General features: G+C 41.4%; 1 protein-coding gene across 1 annotated transcript in view; it reads left to right on the forward strand.

Annotated features, from left to right (window-relative positions):
* The first annotated feature begins 376 nt into the window (after positions 1 to 376).
* adgra2 (adhesion G protein-coupled receptor A2) overlaps positions 377 to 15,254 on the forward strand; it is a 39,190-nt gene continuing 24,312 nt past the window's right edge. The window contains exon 1 of the mRNA XM_067606477.1: positions 377 to 1,723. Within this exon, the coding sequence (XP_067462578.1) occupies positions 1,422 to 1,723 (302 nt within the window). The 5' untranslated portion in view covers positions 377 to 1,421. The remainder of the gene's footprint in view (positions 1,724 to 15,254) is intronic.

Genomic DNA, 15,254 nt, shown 5'->3' on the forward strand with positions numbered 1-15,254 from the left:
CTCTGTGTCCCGCTGATTGAATGAAAAGCCTTTGATCTGGTGAAACACACAATACACAAGAGACCCACCAGCATTCATTCATAACTTTATTTTGCTCTCCCATTGCAGGCACACATTGAAATCAAGACGCCCTTGTCTTCTAAATGCAGTCAAATCAAAACCAAATTCCAAGAAAATCAATGGTAATATAGCATTCAACAAAATGAAGCTGCCAAAAATGACATCAAAACAATTCTTATCAGTTGTCATCATCATCTTCTGAACTATAATGTCTCTTTCATTATAGGACTTTGTGTGCATCTTAAAACCAGTGTTCATGTAAAGCAATCAGATCAGTTACTCGATATCATTAGTGTGTGACTATATGTAGTTGACATTTGAATTGTGGTTGCAAAAGTGTCCAAAAAGAGCCATAAATACATGTGATTATTTGTTTTGTGGGTAACTTTAAAGCGCTTTAATAACATTTTGGCCCCCAAAAACTCACATTGGCCCACTTGACTGCGTCATGACGTTTGATGAAGGTGTGTGAAGTGCCTTTAGGTGGGTCTCTCTCTCTCTCTCTCTCTCTCTCTCTCTCTCTCTCTCTCTCTCTCTCTCTCTCTCTCTCCCTCTCTGTCTCTCGGCTGAGCTGGATGCGCTAGGACCGCGGGGACCAGAGCGCAGACGGAGACGGAATGGGCGCACTTGGGGTAGTGCTAAGTGAGTTTGAGTGTGACAGAGTCAAGCAGGCAAAAACCGCTAGATTTTGGGAATTACACAGGAGCCGATCAAGACCAACTCATTTTCTTGCCCGAATTAATAGTTTCCCCCCGTTTGAATTTCTGAAAAGACGCGTTTGAGAGAAGTCAGTGGAGACCTCCGGAATAGACGGAGACACTGAGGAAAACTTTTAAAAGCAGCGAAACAACTGGAAAAAAGTTTGTGAATTATACTTTTTTCCTGTACTTCTTCATACAGATGTCAGCGTTGCTCTGTGGCTGCTCAGACTTGAATCTCATCAACCCCTGGATTAACTTTTAGAGGGGGGATAACGGTAATCTGGACACTCCCAAGTGTCCCGAAAGTGATGGAAATCTTACAGAGATATTAATACGAGCTTCAGCTTTTTAAGACAGAATATTGCGCGTTTAGGTGTTTCAGACGTTTGGAAGGACACACAGAGGCTATCCTTCGGATTTTTTTTTTTTTTTACCATTTGGACCAAAAGGAGTTGTGCGCCCAAGCTGCCATGACATAACGGGACACTCTTGGAAAATCAAGCGTGCTGAATATTTCTGGAATGACCGGATGATGTGCGTTCATTGTTGAGCGGAGTATCTCCAAGTTTGCCATTCATTCAAGAGCTGAAATAACTTCCTCTCCCTTGTCCTCCTCAACCTCCCCCCCTCCCCCTGGAAGCTTCATGGTGGAGATATGGGATGACTGGAGGCGGGGGTGCAGCTGAGGTGAGATCCAGCCGAAGGACAATGTTTGCGCCCGGCGTTGGCATCCCTCCGCTGCCGGGGCGTCTGGTACTGATGCTGCTCCTGCTGTCCGCCTGCGAGCCGAGGCTCTCCAAGGCTTGTCCCGGGCTGCTCGCCTCCACCAGCGGCTGCAGCTGCGCGGACGAGCGGTCCAAAGCGCACGGCATCCAGGCTGTCGGGAGAAGGGTCAGCTGCAGCAAGGGGGAGCTGTCTGAGCCTCCGGATGCCAGCCTGCTCCCTAACAGGACCGTCACTCTGTGAGTTGTAACAAGTTTATGAACGGGGCGAGATCAGCCATTGTAACCTTTGAACTAATGACATATTAATATAGTATTACTACAAGTATTGTGGCCTACTGTAGACTGTGTGGCACTGACTGAGATCACATGATGACTTTACCTCATTTATGTCCTTTGATATCTAGAGTACCCAAGTTTGTATTGGTTTTGATAAAGTATGCATATGATAAAACAAACAGCTTCATATGAGGGTTTAGTATATTCTGATCAGGCCCACACACCCACGACTCTGACCCCATGACCTCAGTTTTAACTGTATTGAGGACTTGCTGCAGTAATAAGGCTTGTTAGGTCAGAAGTTTACATCTTGATCTAGTTTCTCTGTCGTGGAGAGCTGAGCATCGCCTCCCTGCAAAGCATTAAGAGGATCAGTGAGAGGGCAGGCTGACTGTAGCCATCATCTGGCCCTGCCTCTTTGACACAACTCTGTCACTTTAAATTTGACTCTGACCCAGCCAGGCAGCTCCAGTTCAGCTCCCTCTTTCTCCCTCCACCAACCCTGTTGCACATGGTCCAGCTGACTTGGCCTTGCAAAACTAGAATAAACAGAAACACATTTCTAGTGTTGTTTTTTTTTTTTTTTTTTTTTTTTTTTTTTTTTAACATATATCAGACTCTCTGTGCTTTACTGGTGGGTTGTCTCACAATCACCTTTTGGTGCTGCTTAACACTAAAATGGTTCTGGGTCAGTTTCAATCAGATGTGTTTTAATTATGAAGCATTTATTTGTGTGGTCTATTTGGACAAAAGTTGAAAGAACCAGATATTGGGCCAAAACACACTATCTGCGTGATGGATGGACTACCGATCTATCACTGACACATTTCTTGGGTGTTGTTGTACAGTTGTAAGGAATTCAAAAGACATTGCATGTTCCCACAGTATGTTACTGTCTCTGTGCTCTGACCCAGTGGGAGCTGCACATGGGCACAGTAAAAAAAAAAAAAGCATGTTCAACTGCCCCACTGGAGCGAGCACATGAGGTAAAGTAAGGGGATTTATGCCCCAGGAGAGCTAAAGCCAGCCAGCAGTCCATTTATAGGGCCTTATGTTTCTTGCTTAATAAAGGCAGGATAAACATCTGGGGAACACATTTCTGAAAACCAGAGGGAAAACTAAAAAAAACGGCTTGGGTGGCAGTGGTCGAGGTGATTGAAGATAATCTTCCATCCCCGCACCTACTAATTTTGGTTGAGTTGTTTTTGTACAGATGTTTAGCATTCTGTGACACATTTATGAGGCTGTGTACGAGGGGCAAACAATTCCGCCCGTAATCCATCTGACAGTCCGCCATTTTCTTTACCTTCCCTTCCCTGTGAACACTGGTGTCTGGAAAGTTCATTTTCCTGAAGATTCTGAGTTCCTCAAGCGCCCGTGCTCCCATCGTTGCTCACGACATTAGCTCCAGATGTGGAATGTGAAGTTGTGTTGATATTTGTTTTATTCCTGACATTCCTCAGTCCGTTCAGAGACTGCAGACAGTATCCCAGGTGCAGCAGGGGAGCTGTCCGTGCCTTACACCACCTCGGTCCCTCCCCGCATCGGACAGTCTGACAGCAAGCCCCGCTGCCCTCTCTCCTGGGGCAGCCTGGAGGAATGCTCTCCTCCATGCTGAGCAGGCGAGGGCTGGAGAACACCAGGCCCAGGGCTTCCGGGGCCGGCTGCTACGTGTAATGCACAACAGCTGGCCCCTGTGAACATTCCAGCTGAGGCCCCTCAGCCTCATGGGAAATCCCAACAGGGATTTGTTTATTAAAACTATTAGTTGGCTGTTTGTTGTTCCTGCCAGCCATAAAGGAGCAACCAGTCGCCCCAATATTATCACCTCCTCCTTTGGCTTGTCAATGCCCACGCTGCATTTTGATTACATTATTGTATGTCAGATTATATAGCTCACCATTCCTATAAACTCACACTTATCACTGGTTTAATGATGCATAATGGTATTCTCAGCCCTACACCATAAGCTCCCAGTCGTCTGTCCCACTTTCCCTCTTTTTCTTTATCTCCAGCTCCCCCATTTTTCTCCCTTTTCCCACCCCTCTATCATGAGTTCATCCACACGCAGTAACTCTCAACCTAAATATTTAGTCGTCTTGGTAGGAAACTGCCATGTCCAAACTCCTTCCAGATGTGAGCCTGCACAGGCTTGTGTTTAGGCCTCATTATGCACGGCTGCAAAGGAGCTGGATCACTGGGAGAGGAAGAGGAGCGGAAGGGTAGAGAGGGGAAAATAGATAAGAGTGTAAGAGCGAAAAAAAAGAGAGAGTGCAGTGGTTGAGGAGAAAGCAGGAATAAATGATGGATGCAGAAAAGAGGCTGAAGTGGAGGAGAAAAGTTGAACATGAGGAGTCGAAGAAGTGGGAAGAGGGAACCAAGAGGGGAACAAAGAAAGAGAGCAGAGGATGGAGGAGGGAGAGGAGAAGCTTGGCAGGCGGTTCAGAGGGATGTGCCCCTGGAGACTGAAAACTCCCCAGCCCCTGACTAACAGATCTTCGACACTGGGGTGAGAGGGAGGAGGAGGAGGAGGAGGAGGAGGTGGAGGCAAGGCTCCTCAGTGTAGCAGCATAGCTTGACTTACAAAAGATTGCTCCATGGCTCTATTATTATTAGCCTGTTCTGTATGAAAGATGAACTTTTATTTTGGTGATGAAAAAAAGAGTGCCTGTAGACGGATATATATCATATACATTAAGCCTATAGCTCTAAAATACACAGTGCAGTGATTTTTTTCTCAGAGCTGCATGGTGGCAGCTGTGTTTGTCTGAATGTTTTAATGGATAATGGATAACAGACAGATGAAGAGAATGTACAGTGGCAGTCGATGTGTGAATGTTCTGGTGCTTCATAGCTTGTGGTTTAAGCGAAAACCGTACTCCTCCCTTAGTGTATTTGTTGTCATCGCTGTGAGTGACTGATGGCGTTGGCTCAGTGGGTGCCAGCCTGAATGAGTGGGCACGGATGCTCAGGGTGGGTGGGTCAACATGCCCGTCCTTGGCTCAATGCCCCTTCACTCAAGACAGCTGCAGTGCAAGACAGTTGCTCCCCGCGTGGTTGCACTTGAGCCCAGTAATGCCGATGTTGCTGGCCAGTAGTCAGGGCTGTAAGATAAAAATATTCCAACTAGGTCGGTAATATTTTTATCGGTAAGGGTCACAAGTTCCAGTTTATACTGCATGTTGTTGCTGAACAAAGGCCTGACCTTTTATCTTGCTCTTTAACCAAAATTTATCTTTTGTTGGTCATGACCTCAAATCTCGAACAGCTTGAATAGTTTTTTTTCAATTATGAATGTAAACACTTAATGTTGATCTGAGCTCAAAAATCCACTTACTAGCTTTTTTTGAGATTTTAACTGTGTCTAGAAGTCTGCCTGAAAGCTCAGAAAACTTTGTAAGTTTACCTTTGAGCTTAGATGAGCTATTTTGTGAAACAAACTGTTCCCATAGTTAAAGTATTCATTTCCAAACTCGCAAAGTGTTTACAGAGATAAATTAAAAATCAGCCAAACTGAAATAAATTTTAAAACTGCTGATTCATCTGCTTTCGACAACACAGCTTGGAACCTAAGAACTACGTTAATTGATTGCAACTGCTATAAGGAATGCAAACAATAAAATGAAAATGATTTCGGTGAATGTCTGTATATGTAACTCCATTGTAATTACACAACCTTTACAATGGTAAATGGTTAGAGGGGGTTCATCTTGATCTCCTACATTTTCTTACCTATCAAAAGTCTTTTGTCGAGCCATTCATTTGTTGTTGACTCAGTTCCATTTGAAAATCTTTGGGAGTTATTAAAAGGAAATGATTGACATTTTGGGAAATACTCTCATTTGCTTTCTTGCTGAGAGAAAGATAAGAAGAGACAACTCTCATGTGTCTGTGCGTTAAATATGAGGCTACAGCCAGTCGGTTAGCTTAGCTTAGCATAATGACTGGAAGCACAGGGAAACAGCTCGCCTGACTCTGTCCAAAGGCAATATAATCTAACCTCTAAAGCTCACTAACTGACATATTACATCTTGTTTGTGTAATCTGTGCAAAAACCAAAGTGTGAAAGCAACAAGTTGTGGTTAGCTGTTTCCCCTTACTTCCAGTCTTCATGCTAAGCTAAGCCAAGCATCTACTTGCTCTAGCTTCATATTTAGCATAGAGACGTGAGTTGTATCAACCTTGTCATCTAACTCTTCTTTTTACACCTAACCCCACATTTGTCTGGTTTCTCCGTATTCTCTTTCAGTTCCACTTAGCCGACCACCATCCAGTCTGTTATCGTTTTTTGCATCCGATGAGTCTTCCGTGTCTCCGTTTGCTCAAAGCCAACTCACCCCAACGGTATCATTGATTGGCTACAGTATCAATCAGTGCAACTTTAATCACCATTTTATTTATGAGTCACATTGTTGAGCTCTTAGTTGTGGCCCATGTGTGGATGGAAACAAAAGGGCTCGCAGATGTGTTGGTGGTTTATGTTGGGTCTGTGAGTCAGTATGTGTTGAGACGGGAGTATGTCGATGAAACCTCCCAAACAGTCATCTTATCAGCATGGAGAATTCCAATAGCAGGGAGAGTGCTGGACCCCAGGCATTCCTGCAGCGATAGGGTTTATTTATGCAGGGAAAGGTGTTGAGAGGAGGGGGGAGCAGACCCTCCTCCACACATGTTAGGTGGGGCAGTCAGCAATAAATCAAAAAAGCAAACAAAGGCCTGACACTGGATACTCTGAGCTTTATACTCAGCCGCAGCACCTGCCAATGTCACACAAGCCCGGGATTTTATTGTGCCCTCGTAGGTCAAGGTAACGTGACCGGACTGAGACATCTCCACACACCTACTGTGCTGCACTGTAGCTGCCCGGCCGTTTGGATGATGAATGTGTATTTCACTTATCACCTTATCATGTTTGTTGATTAAAAGGCTGCGATTTTTCAAAACTTGGCAAAAACAGAGAGACGTGTTGTCACTGTAATCTCTTACCCCGGGGTGGCTTTTTGTTATTTTAGTTTTTCCTTTCTCGTCACTTGCTTCTTATCTTACTCCAAAAAATGCCTGACTTTGACTTTTCCTTGCCAGCGTTAACTTCCCTCTCCCTGTGTCTGACCACAGCAGCCCCCTAAAGTTCCTGCTCAGGGTCCACAACACATGGATACAAACGGAGATAGTGGGAATGCCTGTGGCTTCAGTGTGTGTGTGTTTCTGATATGCTTACTCTTGAGAACTAATCCATGACATCAACAACATACAAACAACTCACTAATGTAATCTGATTACTTTTGCTTCCTTTTTGGTTACCATTTCATATGTATATATATATGTATATATGTATATATATATATATATATATAGAGAGAGAGAGAGAGAGAGAGAGAGAGAGAGAGAGAGAGAGAGAGTATATATAGTTAGTGATAGTTATTAGTTATTGAAACAACAACACAAATAACAGACTAGACAAAAGCAAGACATTTTTAATCATAATATAATTAGAGACTTAAAATAGTATAAGAGCAATACAACCGTAATAAGGGTAATAACGGAATTTCAATAAGGTTGCTGTGCTGTTCAGATCTGTGAAAAGCTTGGTGCTTATTTGCTAGAAGTTAGGACTTAGATGGAGAGAGGGGTATGACATGCAACAAAGGTCCCTGACTGGAAGCTAACTATGGACACTGCAGTTATGTAGCATGTGCTGTAACCATTTGGCTACTTTAGTGCTCCTGTAGTGCTGTATTGTATGACTGCTAAATCTGGTGGGATATCAACATATATGTTTGTGAAGCCTGGAAGCTATATTTCGCACCAGCTGAAGCTGAGTGTGGCTGAGACAGAAGTGCAGTTACTTGCAATACTTGAGGCATTAACTATTTTATTTTGATCATCAGATAGAAAGAATCTAATGTTTCTTTTAACCAGTTAACTTGATAATTAAAACAGAAGTTTCAGTCAATGACACATTCAGAGTTTTAGGTTTAAGGTATATACAATAAACTCTAGACTTCTCTACACAAAAAAAGTAAATGCACTTTATTTATTTTGTTTTTAGTTTTAGTTTAATATCAAGGGATTGCTGCTAGTTTTTTTCAATGATGTGGTTACTTGTAAACAGATCATTAGTTCTACCGTCACTCCAAACCATTTTTATGTTGAGTATGCTATTACTGTTACATAAAACAGTGAGATATTAAAAATCTGTCACCATGATTATTTTATCTATCATTCCTTTTAATATGAGCTGGTTTACAGCCTTAATCAAAGTGTCAGAGCCAGTTGTGAAATGTAGCATTAAGTTTTTAATAAAGTATTTGTTGAGGGAGTAAACCACTAAGATACAGTATGAATGTTTATTCATTCAGCTGAAATTTAAATAAAAAAATTTGGAAAGCATGTTGGTTTACCATATTTTTATAATACATTCCTTATTATTGTTTAATAAATTCTTAGAAATTCTCGTACTTGTGGGCGACGTGCGGTAATTATGATGATGTGAACGCTGATTGTGATTCTCAAAACACTGCGGTTACACACAACACACACACACAAAAAAGCCTGAACACAAACACAGCCTTCTCACAGATGCCTCTAAAGAAACTGCGAGAGTATCTGGAGCAGAGTAGATTTTTGCCAACCCTTTGTAAAGGCAGGCTGATTTCCCAGCAGTCTTTGCAGTCAGGAGCAGAAAACAGAGGTTGGTTATGAGACAGAACAATGAGACAATGTTAGCCGGGCATACACCGCATTCCACTCACTGTCTCAAAAGGCTAAATTCTCTAAATTGCCTCATTAAAAGTGTAAAAACACTTTAGACAGTGATTAAACTGGCTATTGTGTTCCTGCACGGCAACCATAAACTTTCCAATTTGGTTTGTCTTGACTTGTCTTTGACTCCAAATATTGCAATAATTTACTGCAGCAGTATTTCAACTGTTAATATCCATAGCAGCTACTTGTTTACGTCTTTAAAGTTCACTGGTCGTCCAGCTTTAGTAAATTGTGCATGGATTGCGCAAGAAACACTTCATGGACACTTCCTGTTCGCCATACTCACTGGATTGTCTAATAAGATGAACTGCAAGTGGGGAGGGGGGAACCTTCCTCTTCAGAGTGTGTATTGTGTGTGCGTGTTCATCTGTCATTTGCCTGTGTACACACATATGGGAAGGGCGTGCATGGCCGCAGCTCCCAAAATAGTCTTCAGTCCTCCCCTCTCTAATTAGAGACATTTCAAAAACCCAGATTTTAATTTTAGACTAGTAGCTTTTGGACCACTTATGCACACACACACACACACACACACACACACAAATACACACATTGAGTTAAACATACACACTTTCTGTATAAATAAATCTGATAGGTCACACACTTGTGCATTTAAATCCGCACTCACACACACACACACACATAGCCACAAACCACAAAGCCTTACTCCCTGGCCCAGTCTGGTAACCCAAGCACAATGCAGTATGCTCTATAATAAGTGGTTGCACATATCAAATGCAGGAGCTCACTCCCCATATCTAGCCTCAAGGCAGGAAAGTATGATAATAAAGCTAAGTAATGCAAGATTCCCTGCATACTGTAAGTCAACCAATGCATATATTTTGTCACTTTAACACGCATGACAAGAATCTCCTCCACTCCTTTATGCGGCCCCTCTGGCCCTCCTCTCCCTGTTTGATGACTAAATAACTCCATCGGGGGTTCGCAAAAAGATTTCACAAAAAATATTTTGCATGCAATTACATGGATGCTCCTTTCTATGACAGGCGGTAAATGGGGCTTGTAGCTTGGCAGTGTTCCACAGTGGCTGCAACAAGCCCTCTGGTGGGTCAGGGGGACAATGGGCACATTCACATCTTGACATGCATTTGCCGCTAAAGTGCCTGTTGTGCTCAAGGGCATTTAGTCTCTCTGTTACATTCAGTGCCGTGACTCTCTGAGGACAGGCTCAGGGTCGAGGGGGCTCCCAGGACGGCCGGCTTAGGTGGCTCTTCGTCTTTTACAACGAAAGGGTTAAGCTATTTGGATGGACCCAGGCGCTGAATAGTGCAGCGCAGTCTGGAGGCCTCTTAGAAAGTACTTATTGTAACAAAGATGACACAGCCACCTCCCAGTCTGAGAGATCTCTCTGCTTATGTTCTGTTTCATTCCTCCTCACTCAACCTTCCTCTTCTTGTCTCTGCAAAAGTGTCCATTAGCAAGAGAGACAGAGAGAGAGACGAGGGCAGGGTTCAACCGATGTGGGTTTAAAGCCTGATGCAAATATCGTCTGTCAATAATTACTGACTGATATTTTTATGCAAACAGTGACTGAAAATGTCACTCAGTTGGATCAAAATTAATTACAATAATCATATTTATTTTAAGATTAAGATCATACAGTTCACAGCCAGCACAGTAGCAAATCTATAATATACAACTCAAACATAATCAAACCATCCGCACCATCTGCACATTATATCTGGGTTGGTTGACACACGCTGGCCAATATGATAGTTTTTACATCTTTATTTTTTTCCACAGCCCGCTTACACACATTTCCTGAAAATGACAATTTACTTTTCCAAAACTATAAACACGAAAAAGCCACACTTAGTCTGGCCAAACCTCAGACATCGGAGACAAAATTAAACACATGATTCAAAACATGTTATCTTCCATCTAAATTTAACTACGGATTACTTATTGCCTTTTGGATGACATATAAATGCTGCCAAATACAGAATCACCGGTGAAATGAGTGAAAAACCACTAGAATTAATCGAACACATGCAGTTTTAGAGAGAAAACACAATCTCTTTACACTGAACTATTTCAAACTACCTCCTACAATATCTAAATTATGTCATTCTGCAAATGTAGATTAGAAAAGTTGGAGGAACATATAAAACATTTACATTTCAGCACTTTTTTCTAAGGTGCTTTATAACCAGCTAGTAATAGACAGCAGTATCAGCAGTGAGTTCACAGAAATAGTGTTTCCTGTATGAAAACATGAAGTTTCCTCCGTATTATGTGTGTCAGCTTTTGAAAAAGGTTCAGAATGATCAACAATAGATGTTTTGACATGTCACAGTAGGAAAAGCAGAGGTGTAAATAACAAAATGAATGATGGCTGAATTTCATGTAGTTGCTTCAGTTTCAGGGTCCTGGTATTGTACTGGCTCACTGTCACACTGTCAAGGCTTACTGGGACACTTGAAGAGAACAGAGTCATCGTTAATGTTATTAATAACACCTGAACTTTTCCTGGTATGACAAGTCAACATGTCTGCTGTGAAAAAAAGGCCTGTTTGTCTGAAAACAGTTGATTTATGCACTCTGGCTTGTTTAAATGAAAACCATGTAATACATGGTATGCACCTAATGTATACCAGCAAACCTACTGCATGTATCAGCGACTCACACACGCACACACACACACACACACACACACACATCCTGTGACATGTCATGACCCAGAATTCTCAGCCACTAATGAAGGTCCACACTAATTACTGTTGCCAGTTTGTAGCCACAGGAGCCCTGTCTCAGCAAGTGGTTGTGTGTATGTGTGTGTGTTAATGTACACAAGTGACTGAAAGCGTTAGACTCCTGTCTGTCATCAAAAAAAAAAAGTTAAAGTTAAATTAAAGTTTTTCTCGTCTTGCATGTAATTGATCTCTAACACATGGTTTATCTTCAGACTTGGGTCAAATACTGTATATCATTATATTTTTACATATTTTTCTGTATTTTAACCTATGTCGATATGTTTTCCTGAGCCTGAGAATTTACCTGTCACCAAGAGTAGAAGAAGTACTAAGATTCTTTAATTAAGTAAAAGTAGCAATGCCTCAATGTAAAATTACTCCATTACAAGTCAAATTCCTGCATTTAAAATCCCACTTAAGTAAAAATACAGAAGTATTATTAGCTAAAAGTATTAAAAGCAAAAGCACTCAGAAAATCAGCCCCTGTGACAGATAAATTAAATTAGCTTGGTATAGGAGAGAAGAAAAAGCAAAGTTGTGCCACACAAAGTCTGATCAATTTTTTAGACTTTTCTCTAAACCCTGATTTTTGGTGAAATATTATTATATATTATTATCATATATTGGAAGATTTTACCTCTTTGGGTGTCAAACGATTATTAATTTGGTGGAACAGATAACAACCCAAACATATGTAACATAACAAGTGTCCACAACTACACAAAAGGAATACAAGTCAAAAAGGAACTACTGGTTTAATCTTTAACCATTTTTTGTATTTTATAAACTTATCGTATATTATTTAATGTAAGAATTTTAATCTGAAAAGTAACTACAGTTACAAAAGTACACCATTTCTCTCTGAATTGTAGTGGAGTAGAAGTACAACATAGCATAAAATGAAAATACTCAAGTAAAGCACAAGTACCTAAAAATTGTAAATTAGCACAGTGCTTGAGTAAATGTACTTAGTCACTTTCCAGCACTGCCTGTTTTCCCTGATGCAGCAAATCCCTGCCATCACTTATGTCATGTCATGTAAAAACAGATGATTCATTTTAAACATATCATATAACACAGGTATGATCTTATCATTCCTTTCCACTGACCTGCCCAGCACTCTGAAATGCAACTCACTGATCAAGGCCAGCTCCTTGTCTATGAGGTTAAACTGTAATGTAAAGTAATGTAGTTCTGTTACTGGCTTTTCATCTATTAGACCTGGCATTTGGACTGAGCAAGCAACCTCAGAAAACCCGGTAACAGCCAAGTAAAGTAATAGAGTTTTTAATCCATCTTTTGGTTTAACCGCAATATTTTGTTGATCCACTATGTCTGTCCTCATTACTCTGAGTGCAGCGTGTGTGATGTGTATATAAAAAGAAATACTGCCATGTCCACTTAGTTCTCCTCTGAACTGCCAATATACTTGAAAGGCAACCCTGGCAAGCAAAAGCAGCTCAAATGGAGAGCAAAAGAGGGAAAATGCAGTAAAAGACACTGATGGCTTTGTATAGAATGTTTTCAACTGTAACATACACAAATTAAAGCGCTCACACAATGCTGAGCTGTTAGTGTAAAAGTGGATAATCGTGTTGCTTTCGGCAGAATGTAATTGCCTCTAAGAAAAATTCCCTCAAGGCTGAATAATTTTTTTTCATTTATATAAACTTCAAGCACTGCTGTGGCACAGGCCAGCATGTGCATTATCAAGGCATGCATGCTAATTAAACCGGGCTTAATTCAATGATGACGCCCTGAGACTCTCATTGAAAATCACTCTCATTATCTGGCTCCCATTGGTCTCAGAATTAGGACTGGATTTATGCCATGTTACCAATCTCTTTCAAGGGTTCTTGTCTTTCACCTCGCGTGTGGTCCTCGAGGGTAAGAGACCTATCCAGAGTTAAATGATGTTTACACAGTGGCCCGTTGGGTTGTTTTGACTCTCTTTATTACACTGAACCTGCGCTTCTCTGTCTCTGTTGGCCTTGGAGCGCTGACTCAACGCCCAGGGTGGGAAAGGAGGTGGAGCGTTTAATCAGCACTCATGTCTTCACGCTGTTTCATCAGTGACAAACATCCGATCACACTGTTTCAGCTCCAAATGTTTTTCAGGGAAAAAACAGAAAACATGACTATTATTCAAAGATGCATATGTAATGAGAGCAGGCAGCTTAGCCTGCAAATGAATTCTTATTAAATAGAAATCCCTCCTTAAGACCTCTATTCTGTTTGCTGTTTGCTGTAGAGGCCTGCAGCTACATAGAGCTCACTGTCTGCAATCCAGCATGCCTAAATATTTGAGGGCAACAGGGGCCAATTTGAATCAGCGCTTTTTACTCAAACGCATCTCATTCATGCCCTGGAACAAATGCCAAACCAGGATGAAGCATTTCCTGTATTTACTCCCTAACACAAGCTTTAAGTGTTTCTGGTAGGAAGCTGGGATGAGGAGTGCAAAGATATTGACACCAAATTTTTAGCGGCGACCGACAGCAAACAGGACATCCTGTGGTGTTTGGGTTTACAGCATTCTAGCTGCGGTTAGGACAGGAGATAGAAGGATGTGTTTTCCCCTCGCTGTCCCTCTGCACCAGGTTGTGATCTGGAAAGCTAAAAAGGACTCTGTTCAAGCTGCTGCCTGTGCCGGTGCCGTTCACCGCACAGCAGGCCTTCCCAGCTCCACCACAGAAAGATTCCTCAGTGAAATGATTGGTTGACAATGACCCAAAACCAAAAGCAGCTGCAGGAAGCATGCCGCTTTTGACAGACTGTTAGAGTTTACAGTACACACAGGTACACACACACATACATCAGGCCGTCCCCCAGACCTGAGGCAGTGTGTTAATGTGAGACTGTCTTGAAGTTAAGAGTCTGGAGGAAGAGCGGAAGTAAATCAGTGAACAAATACGATTTGAGACATGCTGTCATGCCCCTGTGTGGCCCTCAAAGGCTTTGCGGGTTTAGGAAGCAAATTGAGCAAACCAACAAAGTGAGCGGCACAGTGCAGGGAGGAGCTGTAGTAGTTTACTAGACAAGACTCTTTGTGTGGTTTTGTACTTTTTCACACTCCATCACGCACCAAGGAGCCCTTGAACTAACACTGTGTTATGGCACTCAAATCTTAATTTATAAAGAATGAGTTATAGTGACAAAAAAGCCCACGCATTTCTCACATTAAGAGGGAAAACTGGAACAACACGTGTCTGTAAAGTCACACTAATACTTTTGCTTTGATGACAGGAATCTCTCTTTGGATACATTTCTGATTAAGTATATGTGGGTTAAGTGATTTTCTTGAGTTCTTTGTGAAAAAAAGAGTGCAAGATCTTACAGATTGGGGTAATTTTCATATCTTCCCTCATCAGTTTTGCAGGCTGCTCCAGATATTTGTCACGTTAAAGGATGAAGTTATTCCATAGCTTGAACTTGTGTTGTAGAAGGCAAAGTTTATTCCCTAAAATTTAAAAAAAATCTAAAAAATATACATTTTCCTCTCCTGACCCTTTGTTGCACCACTTGGAGTTTTCTCAAGGTTGCTGTTGTCCTCTTAGAAACTGTCAGGTTATTTTGAAGTTCTTTAATCTATTCCTGTCTCTCTAACATAAACTTTGTGTGAAGATCAGAAATTTATGATAATGTGTTATAGAAAGAATTGTTTGCACAAAATAATAAAACTTAGTGTATGACATATCCAAATTGCAGGAATAATATGTTACTGGGGAACTCCAATAATGCCTCAAAACAATGAGACATTCAGGTGTCTCAACTTTCAATGTCATACTGTTGAGCTATTAATATTCAGATGTACTATTTCTTATTATAAGACAGTGTTAGAATAAGTAGCTTTTTGATTTTATCTTGATTGTGTCCAAGTAAATGTAAAAGTATGGATTCATTGATTTTTATTTGACGATTTTAAGGCAACAACAAAAAAAAACAAACAGAACATGTGAAGTATATATGCTGTACATGGGATTTTCATGTTCAGTGTAGTTTTGCCGACCCTG

Source organism: Thunnus thynnus, chromosome 2, assembly GCF_963924715.1.
Source record: "Thunnus thynnus chromosome 2, fThuThy2.1, whole genome shotgun sequence".
Taxonomy (NCBI): Eukaryota; Metazoa; Chordata; class Actinopteri; order Scombriformes; family Scombridae; genus Thunnus; species Thunnus thynnus.